Here is a 26,145-nt window from a genome sequence, read left to right on the forward strand (position 1 = left end):
TATTACACACTCATAAACATACACAGAAACAGAGACACAGAAATAGGCAGAGACAGTGACAAACATATAAACACACACACACAGATATAGCTACAGATACAGACACACACAGACACACACACACATAAAAATATGTACAGCTTACATGTTTCTGCTAAGCATGGTTCTGTTAATTTTCTGAAATTAAGTAGAAAGCTGTTTTAAATGAATAAACACCCTATTAATTGATGGAAAAGTTAAAGTTCCTTGCCAAAATGTAAATTTCAAAAATATTATCTATTCTATCCACCATCATTATGCCTTGAAAATGTGTAATTTTCTTTTAAAATATCATTCTTACATGCAAGTAGTTACAATATCTTCAATAAGCCTAATGTCTCAAACTCTCAGTTCATGGCATGGTCAGTATGACTTAGTAAAATCCACCTAGGAAGAATTACCTTGAGGCCCATTCACTTTGTAAGTGAGAAGAGATCCTGTCATGAAAATGATTGGGCATTGCTGACTTACCCTCCCCCAAGCTGGACTCAGAAGGATGTTGTCAACAGGACCAGCACAAGCTTTGGGGTAAGCATCAGGTCCCCAGACACTGCTTCCAGGATAATAGTCCACAGAGGTGGGTCTGAGGTGGGAAACAGGACTCTAGAGATGCGGCACCCAGGAGTTCATCTTTCCATTACCCACCCACCTGTCCCTGTCACTTCCATAGACAAGTCTAGGAAGGGCAAGCAGCCTCCCTGATGTCAGGTGTATGAAATGAAATGGGAAATGTTCACAGTCAGCCTCTACTCATCATCCAAGTTGAGTCTCAACCAAAGAGTCTCTGTATTGGATTGGAGTGGTGGGTGGTGCATCCTTGACTGTATCAGAGTGGAGAAGTTGAGCTCAGGACAAGCAAGGAAACATGCAGTCATCTCTCTATGGTTTTTCCTTTTACTGAAAATAGATTTTTTTCTTCCATAGTATATTCTGATAAGGGTGTCCCCTTTCTCTACTCCTCCCAGTTTCTTCCCATCTCTCCAACCATCTGGATCTGCCCACCTTTTGTACCTTTTTAGAAAACAAACAGGCTTCTTAGGGATAATGATACGGTAAATAAAATATTATTGTTGTGGTCTCCGAGTCCACCACGGTCAGCGGAGTGATGATCTGTGGGAGGCAAGCAGGTAGTTTGGTTTAACAAGTCTAAGAACATAAAGTATTGGTTGAAACTTAAGGAGTCTGACCCCAATAGTTTATTTCAGGCATATTTAAACAAAACACAATTTGGTGAAAAATTTTCCTGGTGACAATTGAGCCAATCATCTCTGCACAATAAGCTTAAGATGTGACTGTTGGGTTTGTGGGTTCAGGAGTTGCCCACAAACCACATGGAGACCAATCTCAGTAAGACAGCGATGATTTATGGAATATACACCCTAATTCTGATCGATCAGAGCCACAGCTCAGTATCTGGGTGCTGAGCTATGATGCTGAACATCTCTCAGGGCCGGCTTATGAAGGAAAAGCCACAGCGAGCTCATGCACAGGTGCAGGATGTGCTGCCTGGTGGTCGGCTCTGACGCAAGCTGTTTTCCCTAATAGACAGAACAGGTCTAACTGACCATTATTCTGATTGGTCCTCAGTGGAGCTTACAGACGTGGCAATTCTTTTTTTTTTTTAATTTATTTTTTTAATTAGGTATTTTCTTCATTTACATTTCAAATGCTATCCCAAAAGTCCTCCCTCCCCTCCCCTCCCCCTCCCACTTTTTGGCCCTGGCATTTCCCTGTACTGAGGCATATAAAGTTTGCAAGACCAAGGGCCTCTCTTCCCAATGATGGCCATCTTCTGCTACATATGCAGCTAGAGACACGAGCTCCGGGGGTACTGATTAGTTCATATTGTTGTTCCACCTATAGGGTTGCAGACCCCTTCAGCTCCTTGGGTACTTTCTCTAGCTCCTCCATTAAAATTAACAAATATCAGGAATATAATGACAGAACATAACAAGCTAGGTTGAGTTCAGCAAAACCCTGATCTATGTCAAGTTATTTTTCTGGGTCAATGACAGGGAGGCATATTACAGCAACAATATGAGATAGCTAGCAGTCATGGGACAAAATGTCTACAGTTATTCTAGAGGGGCGGACCTTACAGTGACGACATCAAAACTCTTGGTAAACTACATATGATATCTTCCATAAAGATTGTTTTTATAGATTGACTCTGTGTGACACCTTGCCTGCAGTCAGTTGTGTAGGCATTTTCTTCATCAATGTGGGCCTTACAGTCAGTTTGTGGAGAACAATCCATACTCTTGGCAACAGCCTGGGTTGTTTGAGGGATTCCCTTGGGACCTTTTTGGCTAACAACTCAATTAGACAAATTCCCATACCAGAAGCTTCATTTGATGACAAGAAATGTGAACTTGGGCCTCTGTCTTCCCCACTGTTTGGTGATTTCATTTTTATTTCCCTCATATATGTAAACATTTTAAGAATCTTATGTGTTAGGTTTCCATACTACCCCAAAATAGCCTTTAGTTTTAGCTGTCTCTCCATGAATTCCCTCCCTTATCCTCCTCTCCTTCTACTTCCCCACTAGATTCTCCAGTTCCAGCTCCCCATCCATCCATGACTGTTTATTCTGCTTCCACTAACTATTTGCTCCCACCCCTACTTCTTTATTCTGTCGAAGTAGAAATTTTAGGGTTCTTTGGAAAGTCAGTTGTGTCTGATGGTGTTTTTCTGGGGCAAACATGTGAAGAACATTTCTCTGAAGCAATCACAGATGAAAGGATATTTTGCTAAAGCAAACATGGGAAAGAACACATGATGGATTCTTTGCTAATGACATGCATGCTTTGGTCTGCCTCACATTGTCTAATTGAGTTCCTTTTGTCATGACTCAATGTCATGTCATGACCATAAGAGAGAAATTCACAAGAAAACTTGTGGTGGTATGTTGACAGCTTCTTGACGATTGGCATACTCATGCTGATTGGCAGAATACTATCAACTGAGTGTGATTCACTGCTGAAGCAAGACAGGCGGTCAGGGAAGACCCATGGAGGATATGTGATTTTTGGAGTGAGTATAAATAAGGATCAATGGTCTGTGAGAAGAGATTAGCTTGCTTGCAGAGTGCTGTTCAACTCTTGTCAGTCTCCAGTTTTCACTGATCTTTCTGATGTTGTTGTTGCAGAAAACATTTCCTCGAATTCCTGTTTGTCCTTGTCCAGCTTACTTGTGACATTTCAGCTGAGGCCTGGCACTTCTGCTATGTTGTGTCACTTCTGCTGATTGTGTTTGCTATCCCTACTCTACTGAACTGTATTGCTGGGATTTCCATGAAGTGTTGGTGAGTGTATCGAGCTGTCACTGGTGAGCTGTGAACTGAACTGCTGTTTTCCTGACAATAAATGGATTTGCCCAATGAACCATTTCTAAACTCGTCTTCTTCCCCCGCCCGCCATATCCTTTCTCTTCCACTATGTCACGTGGATTGTGTGCTAGAAGGGAGATTAAAGCATGTAAGAACCATCATTAAAAGTAGGCATTGAAAAAAATTAAATTTGGGGAGGAAAAATAAAAGAAAAAAATTAAATTTTCACTCTATCACTTGTTTTATAGATTGTTCTAAACAGTGCGAGATGCAATCTCAACGTAGTTTTGATTTACATTTCTCTGATGACTAAGAATGTTGAACATTTCTTTAAACAATCATTTTCTTTCCTCTTTTGAGAATTCTCTGGACTCCATTTTAAAATTCAGTTTTTTCTTTAAATCTCATTTTTTGAGTTTAATTTTGTCTATTAGCCCTCTATCAGATGTGTAGATGGTAAATATCTTTCACATTTTGTAGGCCAACACTTTGTCTGAATGATAGTGTCCTTTGTCTTATAGAAGCTTTTGTGTTTCATGAGGTCCCAGTTATTAATTGTTGATCTTAGTTCCTGTGTTATTGGTGTTGTTTAGAAAGTCATCTCCTATGCCAGTACATTCAAGGCTATTGCCCACTTTCACTTTTATCAGGTTAAGTGTGTGTAGCTGGTGTTTGCTACTTTGTGTGTTCTTCTTTCTCCCGCTCTCTCAATTAGGGATTTCCTGCTGTGGAGAGACACCATGACCAAAGCTACTCGTATAAAGGACATTATTTAATTGGGGCTGGCTTTCAGGTTTAGAGGTTCAGTCCATTATCATCAAGGTGTGAGCATGGCAGTGTCCAGGTAGATGTGGGCCTGGAGGAGCTGAGAGTTCTATATATTCATCCAAAGGTAGAGAGGAGAAGAGAATTCATTTTAGGAAAGATTCCTGCGATTAATAAGTGTTTCTGTTACTATTAAACATTTATCAATCACTAGATATTAGCTCACCCTTTTTGAGCATATCTCTGCAGATCTACAAAGAGGTACTGTCTTGTAGTGATGCTATACGGCCAAATAGATTATTTCTTAATTCATAATGATATGTTAAGTTCATTTGGTTTATAACACAAGTTAGCTGCAGCATTTCTCTGCTTAGTTTTTGTCTGGATGACCTGTCTGTTGGTAAGAGTCAAGTAGGGAAGTATCTCACTGTCAGTGTTTGGTACAATATGTGATTTAAGCTGTACTAATGTTCTTTTATGAATTTGAGTTGCAATATACTTGGGCCATATGCATCAAAAATTGCAATGTGCTCTAAGTGGACATTTCACTTGATGAGTATATATACCTTTTAATTAGTTTTGTGTTGAAGTCTAGTTTGTCAGATATTAAAATGGCTATACCAGCTTTCTTCTTAGGTCTATTTGCTTAGAATATCATTTTTCACCCTTTTTACCCTGATGTCCATCCTTGATGTCAAGATGTGTTTCTGTTTCTTGGATGCATTGGAAGGTTGCATACTGTTTTTATATCCATATTGTTGAGACCATTGATATTGAGAGATGATAATGAGCGGTGTTTTTGATTCCTGTTATTTCATTGATGGTAGTGATTGTTGTTGTCGGTGTGTGTATTTGTTTCTTATTTATTTATTTATTTATTTATTTATTTATTAGTTTTTCGGGACAGGGTTTCTCTGTATAGCCCCGGCTGTCCTGGAACTCACTCTGTAGACCAGGCTGGCCTCAAACTCAGAAATCCGCTTGCCTCTGCCTCCTGAGTGCTGGGATTAAAGGTGTGTGCCACCACGCCCAGCTGTGTTTCTCCTTTATTGATTTGCTGGTTTGGCATTATTTATTTTTGTGTGTGGTTCTTTATTTCCTGTGTGTGGATTATTTATTTCTTAGGTGTGGTTGGCTCAAGTTTTCCTTATCTTATTTTCTTTAGAGGTTGATTTTTAGCTAGATATTGCTTAACTTTTTTTGTGGTTTCTTGAGATAGGGTTTCTCTGTATAGCCCTGGCAGGCCTGGAACTCATTCTGTTGATCAGGCTGGCCTTGAACTCACAATTTCACCTGCCTCTTCCTCCCAAGTTAAACTTTGGTTTTATCATGGAATGTTCTTCTTTTCCCCAAATGCTGTGATTGTTATTTGATTGATACTTTTTTCTTAGTAGTAGTCTTAGACTGGCACTTGTGGTGTCTTCAAGTTTTAGAACATCTGTCCAGGCCATTCTGGGTTTTAGGATCTTCATTGGCAATGCAGGTGTTATCTAATAGGTCGGCCTCTGTATGTAACTTGGTCTTTTTCCCATCCTCCTTTTAATGTTTTTCTTTGTTCTGTTATGTTTATTGTTTTGATGGTTATGTGACAAAGGGACTTTCTTTTCTAGCCCAGTCTATTTGGTGTTCAGGATGCCTTTTGCACCTTTATAGGCATCACCTTCTTCAGGTTAGGAAAATTTCCTTCTATGATTTTGTTGGAAATATTTTCTGTGACTTTGACCTGTGTTTTCTTTTGGTTTTTGGAGTCACAATCCCTCTGTGTATTGCTGGCTGTCCTGGAACCCACTGTGCAGACCAGGCTTGTCTGGAACTCAGAGAGCCACTTGTTTCTGCCTCCCTAGTACTGGACCTGAAGGTGTGAGCCACTCCCACCAGCTTGACCTGTGTTTCTTCCCCTTTTAAAATTTCTATTATTCTTAGATTTGTCTTTTCATGGTGTCCTGGATTACCTGAATGTTTTGTGCCAGGATATTTTCAGATTTAACGTTTTCTTTACTGAAGGACCTATTCTGTCTATGATTTTGCTGAAACCCCTTAGATTCTCTCTTCCATTCTTGCTATTCGGTTAGTGAGGCTTGCCTCTCAGGTTCCTGTTAGAATTCCTAAATTATTTACTTCCATATTTCCCTCAGTTTGGGGTTCCTTTATTGATTCTGTTTCTACTTTCAGGTTTTGAACGGTTTTATCCATTTCCTTCCACCATTTGTGTTTTCATATATTTCGTTAAGGGATTTTAAAAAATTATTTTCCTGTTAAGAACCTCTATTCTACAAATAAAGGGAATAAAGGCTATCTTAAGATCCTGTGTGTGTGTGTGTGTGTTTGTGTGTTTGGGCACACATACTTTAGCTGTGTTGTAACACTTAGTGTCTGCTGTGCTAGAGCTGTTAGGCTCTGTTGGATTTACATCCCCCGGGCTGTTACTGATTTGTCTTTATGCTGGCATATGGGTATCTGGGTTTGGAAAGATCATATTTTAGGTACCTATATCTGGTCTTTGTTGTTTGAGTATTTTGTTTATGTTAATATTTCTGTTTCATGTGAGACATAGTGACTGTGTATCACCTGATAGGGATTACTTCTAGAATCCAGATAGATGTAGCCACTGGGGATTCTAGGTAAAATGTATTTCTAGGTATTGGGAGCTGACACTTAGGAGTAAGGAAGGGCTAGGAGGGGGTGGGCTGTGTGTGTGGGGTCCACAGGAGGGAGGAAAGTAGGGTGTTTCATTGGGATCTGCTTATCCCCTGGTAATAGATGTAGAAAGTGAGGAGAGGCCACAGAGAAGAAGATCTGCAACAGAGGTGGAGATGAGAATGATGGGTCAGACTTGGAGTAATAGAGGAGTTACGTAGATCTGAAATTAGCCTCCATGCTTTCCTGGTGAAAGTGGCCTGCAGATTCCCAAGGAATGCCTGTTGACTTTGGGGACTGGGATAAGCCATGAGTGGGAGAGAAAGAAGTTTGGAGTAGAAGATTTGTGTGGTCCACTGTAGAAAGGGGGTAGACCAAAAGGGGAGTCACAGTAGATGGTTGGCTGTGGAACTGGGAATGAGCCTGGGGAATTGGATTTTGGGGAGCTGAGATAGAGGTGAAGATCTGTAGTTAGCCTATGTGTTTCCCAGGCTGGATTCTCTCTTCTTGATGTACTAGCCATTTGCAGATCCTTCCTTGACTTCCTTGCAATGATGGAGGGAGACCTGGAATTGTAACCTGCACTAATCCTCTTTATCCTCTACGTTGCTTTTTAAAAATTTTTGGATTTTTTACTTTGAGGTTATAATATAATTAATTGCATTTCTCCTTTCCCTTTTCTCTACACCATAAAACTCTCCCATTCATTTCCAAGTGGATGTTTTTTAAAATTTACTGTTATTATGTGCCTGCTCCGTGTGTGTGTGTGTCTGTGTGTGTATGTTCCACATTCAACACATAACACACACACACACACACACACACACACACACACACACACACACTCACACACACATGCTCTTATATATTACCTGCTCAGCCTATATAACAGTATTCGTATATATGTTTTCAACCTACGCATGTGGTATTGGATAACCACTTGATGCTTTCCTCTGTGGAAGACTATCCCCCCAACTCCCAGATTTCCTTACGTGCCTGTTGTTCTTTGTGGATGACTGAGGCCTCCTGGACTTTTCTTTGGTCACTTTGTCATGAATATTGGCATTGTCTCATTCAGCCCAGGTTTGAGCAGACATGTAGTTGGGATTTATGGACACAGCTACTGATATTCCTAAGAGGTGCTCTATCACAGCAAACTCCCTTTAGCTTCCATTCTTCCCACCCCTTCTCTGTTTGAATATATGTTCTTACATGCGGGAGAGTCTAAGGTGCTCTTTTTCTTAAACTTTTGTCACACCCACTAGATTAGTGTCTTTATTCCAGGTGCCTCCAACAGCAAAGGAAAGTCCAATCTCTGCTGAATGGGTAGTCAGATTTCCCCACTCCCAGTGTCTTGGTTATTCCAGGAATAGTAATGTGTGAAAGAGTGCTCACAATATAAGTGTCTAGAACTCACTAATATTAATAGTTATTCCAGAGTTTAGCATGGCCTTACCTGTGTTCAACACCTGCTCTACGTCTAGAGAGAGGTGGGTTCTTCTAATTAACCTAAGCATTAAAAATCCCTTGTTTATTAACTCCCACAGAGTGAAAAGAAATTTGCATGCATAGGTGTTCCTCATGCATGCTGCTAGCTCTTTTAAACCATTTGATTTAGGCCCCAAAGTAATCATAATTTAACCTTTGTATGGTAGCAGATTGTGAAGAACGGTCATAATCGTACATTTAATGTCATCATATGTTCATGTCTGCGTATCAGAATTTAAACAATCTTTGAAAATTATTAATGTCTCTTTAATATACTGATTACAAAGCAAACAAAACAAAACAAAACAACCCCAAAACAATCCAAAGAGCTTCATGAGCACTGCAGTGTCGCAATACCATATTTATAGGTTGTAATCTCCCTCTGGTTTTTGTTTGCTACAAGGTTCAGGTATTGCTCTCATTGTGTGAGAAAGTATTTATGCTGCATCTCAGCTACAAAAAATGATCCTGAGCCCTTAGTGATCTGTTCTTTGCCAGCTGACCCTGAAGCTTGTCCAGTAGATGGCAGTAGAGCAGCATGAAGGGAAAGCATGGCATTTCTGTGTCTTACTTAGGCTCCTAGCCAGGTGCCTGCAAAATGAGCCTCCAGCATCTGCTCCCATAGCACAGGAAGCAGCTGCAGCACCCAGTGTCTGCAGTACACAGCGACTCCCACAAACAGCAGCTTCACTCGGGAGTGGCCCGCTGTGATCAGGTTTTGGTTGGACTCTACTATATTAGAAGTCCTCCATTGAAGTCCTTTAAATCCTCTTCTTAGCAAGGAAAAAAAAAAAAAAGAAAAAATCACAGATCCTCTTCTTTCTCATAGACTAACTGTAATGATTAATCTTTTTTGTCAAGGTGAATGGATTTAAGGTCATATAAGAGACAAACCTTTGGGCATGCCTTCAAACGCATTTGCAGAGAGGTTTAACTAAAGGAAGGTGACACTATAATCCTAGACTGTAGCCCTAGACTAAATACAAGGGGTGGGGTGGGCAAGAAAAATCAGGTGACCATTGCATTCCTGGTTCTCAGTCTCCTGGTTGGCTGAGAGCAGAGCCAGCAGCCTCACATCCTGCTGCCCCAGAGATCCTATCCTGAAGTGGAACCTTAGGGATTCTTTGGAAAGTAAGTTTTGTTGGCAGATGCTGTTTTGGAGGGGTAAACACATGAAGGAATGCTTTCCTGCAGTAGATACTAGTAAAAGGATGTGTTGATGAAGCAGACATGTGAAGGAACGTTTCAATGAAGCAGATTCAGGTGAAAGGGTGTTTTGCTAGAGCAAACACTTGAAAGGACTCGTGCTCATTTCTTCACTCATTTTACGCATGTATTGATTCACCTTACATGCATTGTTGATCTCCTTTTCTCAGGAGTCCATAGAGAGATATACACCAAAAGACTTCTGGTAGTCTGGCAACTTCTTGTTTTATCCTCGGACTCCAAATGATTGGTAGAGTAATTTCAGCTGATACAAACTCATGTGGTATTTTGCTAAGACAGACTCACGTGCTGAGGCAAGATATGTGATGGTTGGTGGGGGAGGGGGAGTATAAATAGGACTCCATGGACTCTCAGAGGGACTTGTCTGTAGAACTTCTTGATCTTCGATTTGTTGAGAAAGGCACAGATGAGAGCTTCTAGTGTTCCTGCTTGTCCTAATCGCTCTTGCTGACTCGTGTCAATTTGGCTGAGTCCTGGTCATTCCTGCAAGTTTGTGCCACCACTGCTGATTGGTGTTTGGTATCTGGACTCTACAAACTGAACTGCTGGTAGATTGCTGAATATTTGAAAGTGTACTGAGCTGTTGTTGTTGATTTGTGAACTGAATTGCTTATCTGACAATGTCGATGGGATTTGCTCCAAACAACTATCTCTATACAAGCCCACTTTCCTGAATCCTAATAACATTTCTTTCCCACTACCTCTGGTTGGTGGTGGGCTAGAAAGGGTATTAAAGAATTTAAGAAACTATTAAAAGTCAGGTTGAGAAAAATGTAAGCCTACACTAAATCATCTTGTCACCCCTCCTGTGGGCCTGGGTACCAGAGGTTTTCCATGTATGTCTCTGTCCAGGACTGGTGCGAGGGTTCCAGGGAAAGGAAGTGAGTGCAGGCAGGGAGATGAAGTCTCTGCCTTGCCTTCCAGGTCCCTCGGTAACTGGGAGCCACTCTGATCTGAGTCAGATCCGGCTGGGCTGAAGGAAAACCAGCAAGGAGTGCAGCGGGACCCAAGTGTTACATACAGCTCTTGGAACAAAAGACTCGGATGAGGGAGTAGTTCTTTTTTAATTTATTCTTTTTATTAGATATTTTCTTTATATACATTTCAAATGCTATCCTGAAAGTCCCCTATGCCCCTATATGTTCCACATATAGGGGTTGCAGACCCCTTCAGCTCCTTGGGTGCTTTCTCTAGTTTCTCCATTGGGGGCCCTGTGATCCATCCAATAGCTGATTGTGAGCATCCACTTCTGTGTTTGCCAGGCACTGGAATAGCCTCACACGAGATAGCTATATCAGGGTCCCTTCAGCAAAATCTTTCTGGCATATGCAATGGTGTTCGGGTTTGGTGGCTGATTATGGGATGGATCCCTGGGTGGGGTTTTCTGGATAGTCCATCCTTTCATCTTAGTTCCAAACTTTGTCTCTGTAACTCCTTTCATGGGTATTTTGTTCATTTTTCTAAGGAGGAATGAAGTATCCACCTATTGGTCTTCCCTCTTCTTGATTTTCTTGTGTTTTGCAAATTGTATCTTGGGTGTTCTATGTTTCTGGGCTAAAATCTACTTATCAGTGAGTGCATATCTAATGACTTCTTTTGTGATTGGGTTACCTCACTCAGGATGATATCCTCCAGATACATCCATTTGTCCAAGAATTTCATAAATCCACTGTTTTTAATAGCTGAGTAGTACTCCACTGTGTAAATGTACCATATTTTCTGTATCCATTCTTCTGTTGAGGGGCATCTGGGTTCTTTCCAGCTTCTGGCTATTATAAATAAGGCTGCTATGAACATAGTGGAGCATGTGTTCTTATTGCCATTGGAATTTCTTCTGGGTATATGCCCAGGAGAGATATTGCTGGATCTTCCGGTAGTATTATGTCCAATTTTCTGAGGAACCTCCAAACTGACTTCCTGAGTGGTTGTACAAGCTTGCAATCCCACCAGCAATGGAGGAGTGTTCCTCTTTCTCCACATCCTTGCCAGCATCTGCTGTCACCTGAATTTTTCATCTTAGCCATTCTGACTGGTGTGAGGTGGAATCTCAAGGTTGTTTTGATTTAAACTCAGACACTATTGCATACACCAGCAAAATTTTGCTGAAAGGACCCTGATATGGCTGTCTCGTGTGAGGCTAGGCCAGTGTCTGGCAAATACAGAAGTGGATGCTCATAGTCATCTATTGGATGGAACACAGGGCCCCCAATGGAGGAGCTAGAGAAAGCACCCAAGGAGCTGAAGGGGTCTGCAACCCTATAGGTGGAACAACAATATGAGCTAACCAGTATCCCCAGAGCTTGTGTCTCTAGCTGTATATGTAGCAGAAGATGGCCTAGTTGGCCATCATTGGGAAGAGAGGTCGTTTGGTCTTGTAAACTTTATATGCCCCAGTACAGGGGAATGCTAGAACCAAGAAGTGGGAGTGGGTGGGTAGGGGAGCAGGGCGGGTGGAGGGTATAGGGGACTTTTGGGATAGCATTTGAAATGTAAATGAAGAAAATATCTAATAAAAAATTGAAAGATAAATAAATAAATAAAAAGAATCTACTTTGAACTTAGCTCTTTTTTCTTTTTCTTTTTCCTTTTAAAAATTTTTTCTGTTTTTTAGTTTTTCTTTTTTTATTAGATATTTTCTTTATTTATATTTCAAATATTATCCCCTTTCCTAGTTTCCCCTCTGAAAATCCCCTATCCCCTCCCTTTTCCCCCAACTCCCAAACCAAGCCACTCCTATTCCTTCCTGGCCCTGGCATTCCCCTATACTGGGGCAAAGAAAGTTCACAGGACCAAGGGCCTCTCCTCCCATTGATGACTGACTAAGCCATCCTCTGCTACATATGCAGCTAGAGCCACAAGTCTCACCATATGCTTTCTTTGATTGGTGGTCCCAAGGAGCTCCAGGGGTACTGATTAGTTCATATTGAGGTTCCTCCTATGGGACTGCAAAACCCTTCAGCTCCTTGGGTACTTTCTCTTGCTCCTTCATTGGGGACCCTGTGCTCTGTCCACTGGATGACTGTGAGCATCCACTTCTGTATTTGCCAGGCACTGGCAGAGCCTCTCAGGAGACAGCTGTTATCAGGCTCCTGTCAGCAAGCTCTTGTTGGCATCTGCCATAGTGTCTGGGTTTGGTGGTTGTTTATGGGATGGTTCACCAAGTGAGGCAGTCTATGGATGGTCGTTCCTTCAGTCTCTGCTCTGAACTTTGTCTCTGTAACTTCTTCCATGGGTATTTTGTTCCCCCTTCTAAGAAGGATTCCGAGTTTCTGGGCTAATATTCACTTATCACTGAGTATATATCATGTGTGTTCTTTTGTGATTGAGTTACCTCACTTAGGATGATATCCTCCAGATGCATCCATACTGAAAGTCTTTAGTTGTGCAGAAGAGATGTAGGCATTGTTTCATTTGCTTATCTTGGGTCTGAGGAGAGAAAACAAGGGGAAATAGGAGAGAGTGAAAAAGGGAGAAGAGACTTCTTGAGGTGGGTAGATCATGAAAGCCTGGCTCTGAGTGCCAGCCAGTTGTAGTAGGAGAGGCTCAGATGGAACATGGGAAGTCGTATCTCCAGGTTATTGATAGAGAAGTAGATAAAATAGCATAGAAGGTTGATATCTTCCCAGCTCTTGTGCTTTTAAGGCTTATCATGAACATAAGTGTTTTGTGTCTTTTATTTGGGAGCTAAATAATCAAAGGTGTTTAGAATCCTCCCAATCAATTTTAACGACCCTACACAGCCATACCTGTCTAGTTGTTCTATCCATGTGAACACCAGTGAGTTTGTGTGGGTTTTGTAGACTAGGACAAGGTCACCCCTATCAAGGCCATATTGAAACAGCACCCTGCCAAGCCCTTTGCACAAGTGATGCTATGTTAGAGGCTCCATTCTGACCTAAGAATCCAGCATGGAGACCCCTAACACCTGCCAAAATGAGAGCAAAACCAAATCCATCATAGTCCATAGGTCTGGGAAAGTGCCTGACTATACTCATGTTACATTTGGCCTTTGTAGCTCCATTCTTTGCTAACAGTTCTTGCTAACCGAAGGGTGTCAACCAGGATTTGTATGTGTGTGTGTGTGTGTGTCTGTGTGCATAAAAACCTTTTGGCTATATCATTTGGGCCAGTTCACTCTATAGCTATGCCCAGACTTTCTTTATACATCTGATATCCAGGCTCTGATATTACAAACAGAGAGAGTGTCTTAGAGCCCTCTGTCCTGAACAAAAGCCATGAGGATCAGGGCTCACAGACACTGAGTCTGCAAAGTAAGACAATATTAGTTAAGGTTCTCTATAGAAACAGAACATGGAATAAATATATGTTTGTATATGTTATGTGTATATATATGTATGCATGTGCATTTTTGCATATGTATATATGAGTATGTGCATGTGTGTGTGTATTTATATGTAGGGAGTGACCCTGTTTAAATGTTAACTGCCTTGTCAACCATAAGTGCTTACTTACAAATTTTTGGCCCTAGTGGAAAAGTACTAGCTTAGTTGAGATTTCTGTGGGAAATGTTGAGGCCCCTGTAGGAAAGTACTATCCTCAGTTAAGAACAAATAGCTATAGATCTTGTGGACAGGACCTAGCAACTCATTCTGTTCTGTTCCTCCTGCTGAACTTTTTACCTAGCCAATATCCTGCTTTTGGGAACAGGTGGGTTCCCCCAGAATCAAAGCGATTCTGCGTCATCCCCCTCCCCATATCCTGCTTCTGTGGGCATAAAACCTGCCTGGGAAAAATAAAATTTGTCAGTTTGATCAGAGGGCTTTTTTTTTTTTTTTTTTTTTTTTTTGACTTGCTGTCTGTTCTTTGTGTTTCCTTGTTCTCCAGTCTCTCCACAGGTGTTTCCCCAGACCCTGTTCAACTGTCCTGCGGGTCGGGACAAACTGGTGCCTGAACCCCAGGAGATCACAGAGGAGAGAATGCCGCTCTTCATTGGAGGGTAGGCCTACCTCTCATCTTGAGAAACGCCAGAAAGTGACTTTGGTTCCACATGACGCCACTGAGCAACCTATCTTGAGACAGTCTGGGAGGAATAAATAAAGGGGCGCAGATCTTAGGAGAAATACGGTAAGACATGCCACCCCCCCCCCCTTTTTTTTTTTTTTTTTTGAAACGGTCACTTTTTGTGATAGGGCTCAAGGAGTCACTCAAAACGCAAAGAACTAGGGTTAATAAAAAGTATTTAATATAATTTTTAGATTTTGTGTGAGATATTTGTCCATGGTTCCCCCAAAAGGGAACAATTGATGAGAAACACTGGCGCAGAGTTGGCGATTGCTTTAAAGATTATTATGAAGCATTTGGATCTACAAAGATACCCGTTACTGCCTTTAGCTACTGGTTCCTCATTAATGATAGTTTTAGATTCCCAGCATTTAGTGTCCGAGGGGGAGCGATTTGTTAAGGAATCCGCCTCTCCCCATCCTCCACCACCGCAGTCGCTGGAAGAGCAGTTTCTTAAAAAACTGGTCCCCTGTCCTCTGCTAACCTAGCGATTCATACAGTGCCGCCTTCCCCTTTAAGGGAAGGATCCTTGCCCGCTTCACCCTCTGTAAGTGATGTTATGGATCTTTCCTTGCCTCCACTTATGGAGGAAATTAGGATGGCTGACCTTTATCCTTCCCTCATTAATTTTGGTAACGAGCTGCTACCCGCTGAGGAGGAGGCTCTCATAGGAGAGGTAGCTCCACCCAAACCCGCCACAATCGCCCTGGCTCCTCTGCTGAGAAATGTTGCTACACTCCCATCTTTCTGCCACAACCCTTTGGGATTTTAGATGCAGTTTTTGATCCGTCTGCCATGTCCAGTGCCCGCCATCAGTTAATTGCTGAGGTGGCATTTCTGCGCAACATGGTAGAAACCGGAAATGAGCAAGTGCGGCTGCTCAGAGCTCTCCAGCAATTAGAGGATGAATGGCTTGATCTAACACCTCCCCACCCCGCCCCTGCACCTGCCTTTCATGTGCACCTACAGTTGCTGCTATCCTGGAGCAATGTGTCTTCCTGAGATGTGTTCTGTGCAGGCTGTGTCAGTCGCTCCAAATCACATCGTATTTGACCTGACTGACATTAATTTGAATATTGTGGATTTCTTTTCTGCTGCCTTTTCTGCTGGCAGTGAGTTCCAGGGCCAGCTGTGTTTCCCCTGCATAGGGTAATAGGAGTTACTAAGGGGAACTGTTTGCGAAGCTACCTCGGCCCCTAGGTATTGTTTTTTAGAATTTTTCTAATTTTTAGCAGCTGTCCTGAGATTCTTGAGTTTGAAGACATTTAAAACCCCTGCTCTGTAAGCATCCTCCTCCACAGCTAACTGGCTGAGCCAATCCAAAGGTCCCTCCCTCCCTTCTGCTCTGTTTGCAGCTGCTGCTTAATGATCCCCTTATACAATTTGTTAGGATGCATTCCTTGGTTTTCCCCAAAATTTGACTCCTTGAAGGCTCATTGGTGTTTACAGATGGTTCCTCAATAGGCAAAGCTGCCTTTGTTGTATAAGATCGGGTTACTTCAATGCAGTCCCCATATTCCTCTGCCCAGCTGGTGGAATTGTTTGCAGTCCTTCAGGTTTTTAAAATGTTACCAATGACCCCATTTAATTTGTATACTGACAGTGCTTACCTGGCTCATTCTACTCCTGTTTTAGAGACAATCCCTTATATTAAGCCTGCTTCCACTGCTTCCAAATTATTTGTGGAGATTCAATCCCTAATTATTAAAAGGACAGTGGCTTTTTTTTTTGTGGGACATTTGAGAGCCCATTCTGGCCTGGGTAGTCCTCTGTCGCATGGAAATGCCCTGACTGACGAGGCCCCTTGTGCAGCATTCCCTGCCCTACTTGATTCCATAGATTTGGCTAACCAGGCTCATGCTTTGCATTATTTAAATGCCTCTACCTTAAGCCAAATGATCAAGATTTCTAGAGATCAAACAAGAGAAATTGTTAAGTCCTGTGGTGGATGCACCACTCTGCTGCTGGTTCCTCACCTGGGAGTTAACCCTTGGGGACTCATCCCTAATGAACAATGGCAGATGGATGCTACCCATTTTCCCTCCTTTGGAAGGTTAAAATATGTGCACGTTATAGTTGATACCTATAGTGGATTTATACACACATCTCCCCTTTCTGGAGAGGCATCGCATGATGTGATAACACATACTTTACAGGGCATGTCTGCCATAGGAAAATCACAGATCATTAAAACTGACAATGGCCCCAGTTATACAGGAACCACGTTCCAACAGTTTTCTTCCCAGTTTGATATTAAACATGTCACTGGTCTTCCCTATAATCCTCAGGGCCAGGGCATCATAGAACGAGCCCATCAGACTCTAAAAAATATGCTTCAGTGGTTGACTGAAGTTACAGATGCTTATTTCCCCCTTGACACCCCGAAATGGGCTTAATTATGCTCTCTTTGTTCTTAACTTCTTGTCCCTGGATAATGAAGACAGGTCGGCAGCTCACCTCCTGTTGCATCCTAAGTCACAAGATTCTCACAATGGAAAGATCCCTTCACTGGACAGTGGAAAGGACCAGATCCCATCCTTATATGGGGACGAGGGTCTTCTTGCATTTATGACAAAAAATAAATAAATAAAAATGCTGGCCCAAGATGGCTACCAGAGAGACTACTAAAAGCTGTAAACCCGTCTGTGTCCAGAATGGAGCAATCATCTCCTCCTGAGACAAATCTCTTTTCTTTTTCAGATGCTGCTCCAGACGAAGATACTCATGATCTTGTGGCTGACTAGAATAACCACCAACCTTCAACTGCCTCCCGCCCCCAAATCTCCTAATAATAGGCACCTCCTTTGGAATTACACTTGGATGGACCTCTCAGAGAGAAATGATGTTGTTTGGACCCCTTGTAAGACCTCTACCAATTTGACTCATTCTTTTTACAGCAGGGAGGACTGTGTGCAGCTCTTAAGGAAGAGTGTTGCTTTTATGTAGATAAAACAGGAATGGTTAAAGAGAGCATGAGAAAAGTAAGAGAAGGCTTAGAAAAAAAGACAGAGAGAAAGAGAGAGAAAAAGAAGAGAGCTGGTATAAAAATTGGTTTTCAACCTCTCTGTGGTTGTCAATCTTATTTCCTTCCATTTTGGGACCGTTAGTTGGATTGTTTTTGCTTCTTTCTTTTGGTCCCTGGGCCCTTAATGGACTTACCAGTTTTCTGAAACATCAGATAGATGATTTGGCAGCAAAACCTATCCAAGTATATTATCATAAGTTAGCTACTGAGGACCAAGAGATTGGAGACGAGGTTGTTATTCCCTCCAGGGTGTTCCCAAAGGCCATCTCCACCCAACCTAAGGAAGGCGACTCCAGCCCCAGCACCAAGTAGCAAGGGGCCATCCAGAACCCCTCTGACTGGTGATCTAAGTTTTTGCTTGGGCTGTGAGGCAAAGCACTGCAAGGGAATGTAAAGCAAAAACTAAAAACATTTTTCTGGGTTCCCTGAGGGACAAGCCTGACTGCATAGGGGTTGATATACAAAAATTATCCCCTCTCCAGGAAAAAAGACATCAGGATAAGTATGGTCCCCATGCTTCACTGGACAACACCAGGAGGATGGGAGCCATTACAAGATCCCCTTTAGTCACTTGAGGTCAGGCCTCTATCCTTGCCTTAGCAAAGAATAAAATCGCCATGGTCCTTCTATACTAAAAGGAAGGGGGAGATGGGAGCCACCCTGTTTAAATGTTAACTGCCTTATCAGCCATAAGTGCTTACTTACAAAGTTTTGGCCTTAGTGGAAAAGTACTAGCTTAGTTGAGATTTCTGTGGGAAACGTTGAGGCCTCTATGGGAAAGTACTACCCCCAGTTAAGAACAAATCTATAGATCTTGTGGACAGGTGCCTAGCAACCCATTCTGTTCTGTTCCTCCTGCTGAACTTTTTACCTAGCCAATATCCTGCTTTTGGGAACAGGTGGGTTCCCCCAGAAACAAAGCGATTCTGCGTCACCCCCTTCCCCATATCCTACTTCTATGGGTATAAAACCTGCCTGGGAAAAATAAAATTTGTCAGCTTGATCAGAGTTGTTTTTGACTTGCTGTCTGTTCTTTGTGTTTCTTTGTCCCCCATTTTCTCCACAGGTGTTTCCTCAGACCCTGTTCAACTGTCCCCTGGGTCAGGACATGTATATAAAGGGGATTTATTAGAATGTCTTTAAGGCTGTGGTCCAGCTAGTCTAATAATTACTGTCTCGTTAAGGAAAGTATAAGAATCCAGTAGATGTTCAATTCATGAGACTGGATGTTTCAGTGGGTCTTCTGTATACACCAGAATCCTGCTGTAGACTCTAATGCTAGTGAAGGAATGGATTCTAACCAGAGTGAGGGGAGGCAGACAAGAGCAGAAAACATTCCTTCTTTCATGTTCTTTATAGGGGTTTCCAGCATAAAATTTGGCTCAGTATAAAGATGTATCTGCCCAATTTAGGAGATCCAAATTAAAAGTGTGTCTTCCCCACATGCCAAAGTTGACCCCAGACCAGCATCCTGTGTCCTGGGTGGACAGAGCAAGCCCAAGACAACCCCTGCTCAGTGCCACACAGAGGTAGGGCATAGCCCTCCTAAGATGTCCCAGCTCTGACTAAGAAAAGCAAGTGCATGGTGGAGAGATGAAAGAGAAAAAGAAGCAGAAGGATGTGTGAACAATGAAGGGAGCCAGAACTGGAGACTGGAGGGTAGTGAGGAACAGCCTGATATGAGTAGCTGGTGATGTATGGCCATGTTGAAGTCCTGGCCCAAGTTCTGTTAAGGGCATGTCCGGAATCATGGCCCTGCAGGAGAGGGGATATATTTCCATCAATAGCTAGTGGGTATCCCTGGTCTGGGATGCCACCTGGGACCATGTTGATGTCTGAGGGCCCTGTGGATCTGGCCATTATTGCCTGGGAATCCTGAGAGAGCTGTCCTAAATGTCTGAGAGCAGGAAAACTGTCCCTGCACCTCAACAGCTGCAGTACTCAAGAGAGCAGGCCTCATACCTCTCCCAGGAAGCAGTTTTCTGGCCATTTGTTTGCAGGGGATGTGGGTGAGCAGGCACCAAATATGTGAGCTTGGGAAAGCTGGCTCTGGCACACATCTGCCATGCAGTGGTGTGGTTGAAGGAAAGAGGCCCTCCCTTTATCTCTTGCCAGCTATGGCAGGTGGGAAGAGCTGGCTCTGTTCCTCACTAGCTGCAATTTTTGGCAAACTAGGCCCTGCACCTTGCCTGGACAATACAATAGAGCCCTGCTGGCATGGGTGCAGGAAAACCTGCTCCAAGGGCATGAATGCAGGAGAACTAACTGTCTCTTGCTGGTATAGCCCCTGGTGTGTTAGATGTGGGCAGTGATGGAGAGCCTGTCCTAATGGTGATGGTGCAGAATATCTGGCAGTTTAACTACCAACTCAGATAAGACCAAAGCAAAGATCCAGGGCTTTGAGTTGGCCCACCCCAACATGTATTCCATCTATGAAGCACGTGAAGGTGTTGACCAACAGATCTCAAGCTGCAAGATCTTCTTGACACAGGTCAACAACACGGTATCCAACAGGATTCCTGGTGAAGACCCAGTATTGATAGTATAGCAGAAGCCAGAGGTTTTGACCCACACTAATGGCCAATTACAATGAAATATTGCAAATAAAAAAGTATGGACAAATATACCATGAGACACATTGTGATACACTACAGTTTCCACAATGGGCTTCTTTCCCTCTTTTTCTTTTAGGAGGGAGGGTTTGCATGGAAAGAGGGTGGGTATGAATGGGATTGTGGTGCGTGTAGTGAATTTCAGAATGAATAAGTAAAAAGTTAAATAAAAAGTGGGTCTTTCCACCTCAAGATTTAGTGAGGAAGAGGAGGAGGAAGAGGAAGAAGAAGAAGAAGAAGAAAAAGAAGAGGAGGAGGAGATGAAAAAGAGCAACAACAACAACAACAAGGAGTTTGACAAGGACAAGAAGAAGAAACAAACAAGTAAACACACATTTGCCACAAGTACCTAGTCCCTTTGGTTTCAATTAATTTCTGATATAATTTTGACAGTCACAAATAGTTATTAAGTAAATATCTTAAAACTTACAGTTCCTAATGCAATCAATATAAACTGATACAATACACATGAGCATAATTATTATTGAGATCTACATAAATCCTAAGCACGTATGGGCATTTTTCCATAAACTGGTTGAGAATTACTGACTTATTGGGTACTGTGCTGGGACTCCCAAGGGCTTGTGAACAGGACCAGGAGGACATGGATCTGGTTAAAGAAATTAATTTCCAAACACTACTCCCAGGATTCTATGCCTAATTATTTGGTCTGTGTGAGGAAGAAAGCTGTAGTGATTCCTAGTTCCCTGAAGCTAATCTTTCTCTTATACAATACCTGTGCCTCTCACTCCTATTGGGAAGTGTTAGAACACTATGTAGTGCAGTTCTGACTCAAAGAGCCAGAAGGATGGTTCAGTGGTTAAGAGCAGTTCCTGAGTATCTGAGTTTGGTTCTCAGCATGCTTAATAAGGCAGTTTACAACTCTCTCAAATACCATCTCCTAGGGCTCCACTGCCTTCTTCTGCCATCCAAGGGCACTGTATTCCTGTACACAAATACTCATCTCCCACCTCTCTCTCTTTCTCTCCCTTACACATAGTCACATACACAGAAGGAGACATATACACAACACAAACACACACATAAACACACACACACACAGACACACACACACACACACACACACACACACACACACACACACACAATTAAAGGTCAGAAAGATATCTCAGTTGTTAGGAGCACTTGGTACTTGTCATTTGGTAATTAACAAATTAGCACTGGTTGTTAATTTCCAGGGGACCTGTGTTTGGTTTCTAATGTCTCCATGATAGGTCACAGCTGTCTGTAACCCCAGTTCGAGGGGACCTGAGGACCTCCTCTGACACCCATGGGCACTAGGCATACAAGTGTTACAGAGACAAGCATACATGCAGATAGATCAACCACAAAAATAAAACAATTCACTCTGTGGATCTTCAGATGGTGAAGGGGAAGGTTGGAGGTGACAGGCAAAGCAAAAGAGTGATAGCCAAGCAACCTGGCCAGCGTTGTTTCAGAGAGTCCTTCTGGTCAGCAGGAACAGTGGCAGACCCAGTCTGATGTAGGGTAGAGACAGCTCCATGCTGCATGTGTAAGGACTTCTGTTTAGAAATTGTAGAGGAATTTTAATTCAGCAATATGGTTAGTCTGGCAAGGGATCCTATTCAAAGATATAATCAGGCTGGAATGCAGACACACCATTAGTATACACCTTTTATCCCCAGCAATGAAGGAAAGATTAGTTTGTAGAAGTAAGTAACCATGTTTGAAAGTGACATCTAATTGAGGGCCAGACAAAATGATGAATTAGAGAAAGACTTGAAAGAACAAGATATCTCAGTTGTTAGGAGCACTTGGTACTTGTTATTTGGTAAGAGCACTGGTTGTTATTCCAGAGAACTTGTGTTTGGTTTCTAATGTCTCCATGACAGTTCTCAGCTGTCTGTAACCCCCATTCCAATGAAGGAAAGATTAGTTTTAGTAGTAAGCAACCATGTTTGGAAGTGACATCTATATGAGGGCCAGACAGAATGATGAAATAGAGAAAGCTTTGAGAGAACAAGTCTGAAATAGGATATGCTCAACTCTCATGAGAACAGCAGCAAGAGAGAAAAGTGTGGTGTGTGTATTGCAGTTTTACCATGACTGTTTTACAAAGTTAGATTACAGAGAGAACAAACAAGACACAGGTGAAGACAGAAGTAGCCAGAGAATGAGAAGGAGCCAGAGGATTTAGAACAGATTGCCAAAGTTAGTACGAGGCCAACAAAGCAATTCAGTCAGAAGCTGAGGAAAGCCACATTGATTCAGTCAGCTTAGAAGATTAGATTGTATGGAGACTGGAAGCTTTCAGGCCTAGGCCTAGGGAATAGTTATAAAAGAGAAGGACAGCCTCTGGGCTCAGACCAAGCCAGGAATTCCCACAGCTTGTGTCCAGCTCCAATCGTATCTTGTCATCTGGGGAAATAAAAGTTTCATTTACAAGAAACCTCTACTTAAGTGAAAATGGGACTCTAGACTTGGAAAGAAAAAAAATTAAGACTACCAGTATGAATCAAAGTTCAGGTTTATTAGGAAGAGACATTAACAGAGAAATATGAAGTTGAAGAGAAAGAAAAGCACTCAGAAAAAGTCAGAGAAGACCCAAATAATGAATTTCAACTCCTGAAGACAGAGTTTCTATTTAATTCATCTTGCTTTGATTGGGTTTACTCATTAAATAAACTATAGGAAAAAGTCATACATTAAAAAATTACCCAAATCCTCATGTTAAAGATGACAGAATAAATGTACAGCTTACTGTAAACTAAAGGTCAGTTTTTGCTGGAGGTCTCCCAGACCTGTCTCTTTTTGACAGGATACAGACACATGGACATAGGTGTCAGCCATTGAAAGAAAAGCCAGGAGTTTTTGAAGTCACAGAAGGTTTGTATCTCACTCTATAGAAGGAAAAATGAAGAACAAATTCTGATTGGTGATTGTTAAACCATGATAGCAAACAAGCATCCATACTAACAACAATTCCAGTCTAGCAAGTGACCCCAGCTCAGGAATATGTTCTCTGAATATTTCCTATCCTACTGGGAGAGATGCATCAGATCTCTGGGCACTGTCCATGCCTATGGCAGTACAACATAAGACCTGTTAAGGGCCCACAGCAATAGGGCCCAGAGGGAAAATGTGTGAGCACACACAATGGGTTCCTGGCTTCCCTTTTGCAAGGGGCTCAGGAAACAACTCGGACTTAATTACTGGCAGCTGAATTATAGGTGCCTCTTTCCCACCTGTGGAAAGAACACAGCCAGTGAGAGACTGTGGAAGCAGTAAAGTTGTGGGAGTGGAAAATCTCCTGGTCAAACCCCAGGGAAGTTTCTTGAACTGGGACTGCAGCTCCGTGGATGCAGAAGAAAACACAATGGAAAATAGTAAATAAAAGGACTTAGTAGCCTTCTGTAGGTCTGTTCTCAGCAGGGACCTTCTCTGTGACATCTTTCTGTCTGTGGGGAATCACAATCAGGTCTCCATCTCCTGCATCAAGAGGGCAGTGGACCTTTCTATATTTCCCTTATGCTTTATGATAGAGTTAATGTCAGCACACAATTCCCAGTGCCTGAGTGGATACATCTTTCCTCTAATGAGGCAGGGTTCATTTATAGCTTGGTCTGCAGATCTGTAGAGAGACAAGCATTCAGACCCTTTCTTACCTTTATTTCCTCCACACCAGAAAAATCACCACAGTTCCCACCACCAAGGTTCCAAGAACCAGGCCGATGAGAATTGCTATGATGGGGATGGTGTGTGGAGGCTCTGAGGATGGAAAAGAAGGAAGAGTGAGGAGTCTGACCCTAGCTCTCAACCCTGATCCTGCTCTAGTTCATCAAAGAGCTCACACAATTCCTGACAGCAGTGTGTGTGCTCACACCCACTCCTTACCCCATTTTAGAGTGAGAGGCTCAGGTAACCCTTCATGGTGCACATGACATGTGTATCTTAGCTCTTCTCCAGAGGGAACCACCACAGCTGCCCACTTCTGGAAAGTTCCATCCCCTGCAGGCCTGGTGTCTGGCAGCTCCATGTCCTGGGTGAGGTTGTTCCCATCCCTCTTCCAGGTCATGGTGATGTCAGCTGGGTAGAAGCCCAAGGCCCAGCACCTCAGGGTGACATTCCCTTCAGGTCTTACATGGTGGGTCACATGTGTTTGGGGGGCATCTGATGGGAACAATTGGAAAATTCAGGTATTTTGTACTCCTCTGGGGGCCTGAGCAGTGCTCATGGGACCATCCCTGGAAAGGATGGGAGACGTGGATGAGGGAGGGAGCAGAGTCCACACAGAAGCCTACACTCAGGATCTGGATGATCTATTCCTTGGAATATTTTAAAATAACCATGAGCCAACACAGAACAGGAAATTCTAGACAAATAGACTTCTCTTTTTGATTGGGGAGGGGGTCTAGGGACTCAGCAACCCTGGAGTCAGACATTCAATGTCATCGTGCATGGACAGTGATCAGGCCTGAGATGGAAGTGAACTGCTGTTAATGGACACACTGAATTGTCCTGGGAGAAGGCGGAATCCTCTGGAGAGTCCCTCTCTCATGTTGAGTCAGGAAACCTAGGAGCCCTCTTTCCCACTTTGATGCAAGACAGTGTAAGCATTCCAGCTGCTCCCTGCTGAGGAGGAGGCCTCAGGGAGGCAGGAGCTCCAATCTCAGAAAGCAGAAGGGGTTGTCAAGGGCCTCTCTTACCAGAGCACAGCAAGGTCTCCTTTCCAAGGTCCAGGTATCTAAGAAGCCTTTGTACACACTCCCCTTGCAGGTAAGTCTTCCTCCGTTTTGCTTCACCTGCATCCTCCCACCTGCTCTTCGCGTGTTGAGCTCCCTTGCCCTCTGCAGTCCAAGAGCTCAGGTCCTCATTTAGGGTTAAGTAATCATAGCCATAGTAGGTGAGTCGGTAGTGACCGCCGAGGAAGCTCCCATCATTAGCCACATTGCAGCCATATACTTCCTGCAGGGTGTGATAACCTGCCCCACCCCCATTCAGCCCCTGGTCACTGTGAGGCTTCTACCCCCCCGCCCCGGGATTTTGTCCCCAACTAAACCCCTAACCAGGTCACAATCTATGGTTCTCTTGGGTCTAAGGTCTCCAGGGGTCCCTTTGTCTATGGATGCATCTCTGACTTGGGGACCTAGAGTCGAGCTTATTGGGGTCAGATCATGAGGACATTGAGATGTCATGACCTCAGAGCTGAGGTGACTCACCATCCATTTTGTGTCCATTTTTTTTCACCATTAACCGAAGAACTTGTCTCTCTACCTGTGACAATTCCAGAACTCTTGATGTCTCCTTTTCCCAATATTCAGGTGGCTCCAGCTCTATCCATGCAGCTCGAGGTTGCATCCCTGCAGATGGGTCTTTGCTGTCAAATCCCTGATACTGTATGGAGTCTACATAGCTGACCTGGATGAACCGGGGCTCCAACATGCCAGGCTCCAAAATTACAATGTTGAAAGTCTGCAGCCAGTGTGATCCTGTGGGTGGTGCACATTGAGACCCTGCCTCTTCAGCCTGGACCCAGAGCAGTTTGGAAGAGAGCAGAGCAGGGGTGGTGGTGTGTGTCTGTGGACCTGAGATGCAGGCGAGGGTCAGGGGTGATCCAGCTAGGGGATCAGGAATGGTCTCGTTAGACAAGGGAGAAGATTCAGAGACAAGGATTCCAGGTGCTGTTTCCTGCTCCCCCAAAGGCCAATTCCCTCCAGTCCCGCACCCACCTGCACAATAGTGGTTCAGGTCCAAGGCCACCATCAGGAGGAGCAGGAGTGTGCAGGGTCCAGTGTTCCTCATCCTCTCTGATGAGTGGAGTTTCAATTGGGCCCGGTATCTCTTCACTTTACAACCCGATGTGGCTGATTCTGATTGGCTTCTAGTAGGTTTCCCAAAGGTAGTGACGTAGACCTGATGGGGTGGGTCTTGGACCAATTCCTGGGTGTAGGGGATTTCTAGGGTACTGCTTCCCCACCTTGCACCAGTTCTACACTTTGTATTGTGGCATCAGTGTCTAA

At 43.2% G+C, this 26,145-nt stretch overlaps 1 protein-coding gene and 1 long non-coding RNA gene across 5 annotated transcripts in view; one reads left to right on the top strand and one right to left on the bottom strand.

Annotated features, from left to right (window-relative positions):
* Window positions 1-18,550, top strand: part of Gm33257 — a 29,349-nt gene extending 10,799 nt beyond the window's left edge. For 2 of the 3 annotated variants that reach the window (XR_385570.4, XR_876783.2), the window contains 2 exons: window positions 14,330-14,569; window positions 17,207-18,550. This is a non-coding gene — a long non-coding RNA (predicted gene, 33257). Of the gene's footprint in view, window positions 1-1,937; window positions 3,344-14,329; window positions 14,570-17,206 lie in introns of those variants that run through there. The other variant, XR_876785.3, reaches the window with a different exon arrangement.
* A 4,086-nt stretch (window positions 18,551-22,636) lies between these two features.
* H2-M10.1 (histocompatibility 2, M region locus 10.1) lies at window positions 22,637-25,927 on the bottom strand. Of its 2 annotated transcripts, none has more exons than NM_001360498.1 (6): window positions 25,855-25,927; window positions 25,345-25,485; window positions 24,832-25,107; window positions 24,020-24,295; window positions 23,791-23,893; window positions 22,637-23,025 (listed from the first exon to the last, which is right to left on the bottom strand). In NM_001360498.1, the coding sequence occupies exons 1-5, from the start codon at window positions 25,925-25,927 to the stop codon at window positions 23,793-23,795; spliced, it is 867 nt and encodes a 288-aa protein (NP_001347427.1). In that variant the 3' UTR covers window positions 22,637-23,025; window positions 23,791-23,792. The 2 variants fall into 2 exon arrangements, with proteins under 2 accessions (NP_001347427.1, NP_038572.3); NM_013544.3 differs by having other exon boundaries at window positions 25,345-25,614.
* Between the last annotated feature and the right edge of the window lie 218 nt (window positions 25,928-26,145).

The sequence above is a fragment of the Mus musculus genome, chromosome 17 (genome assembly GCF_000001635.26).
Source record: "Mus musculus strain C57BL/6J chromosome 17, GRCm38.p6 C57BL/6J".
Classification (NCBI taxonomy): Eukaryota; Metazoa; Chordata; class Mammalia; order Rodentia; family Muridae; genus Mus; species Mus musculus.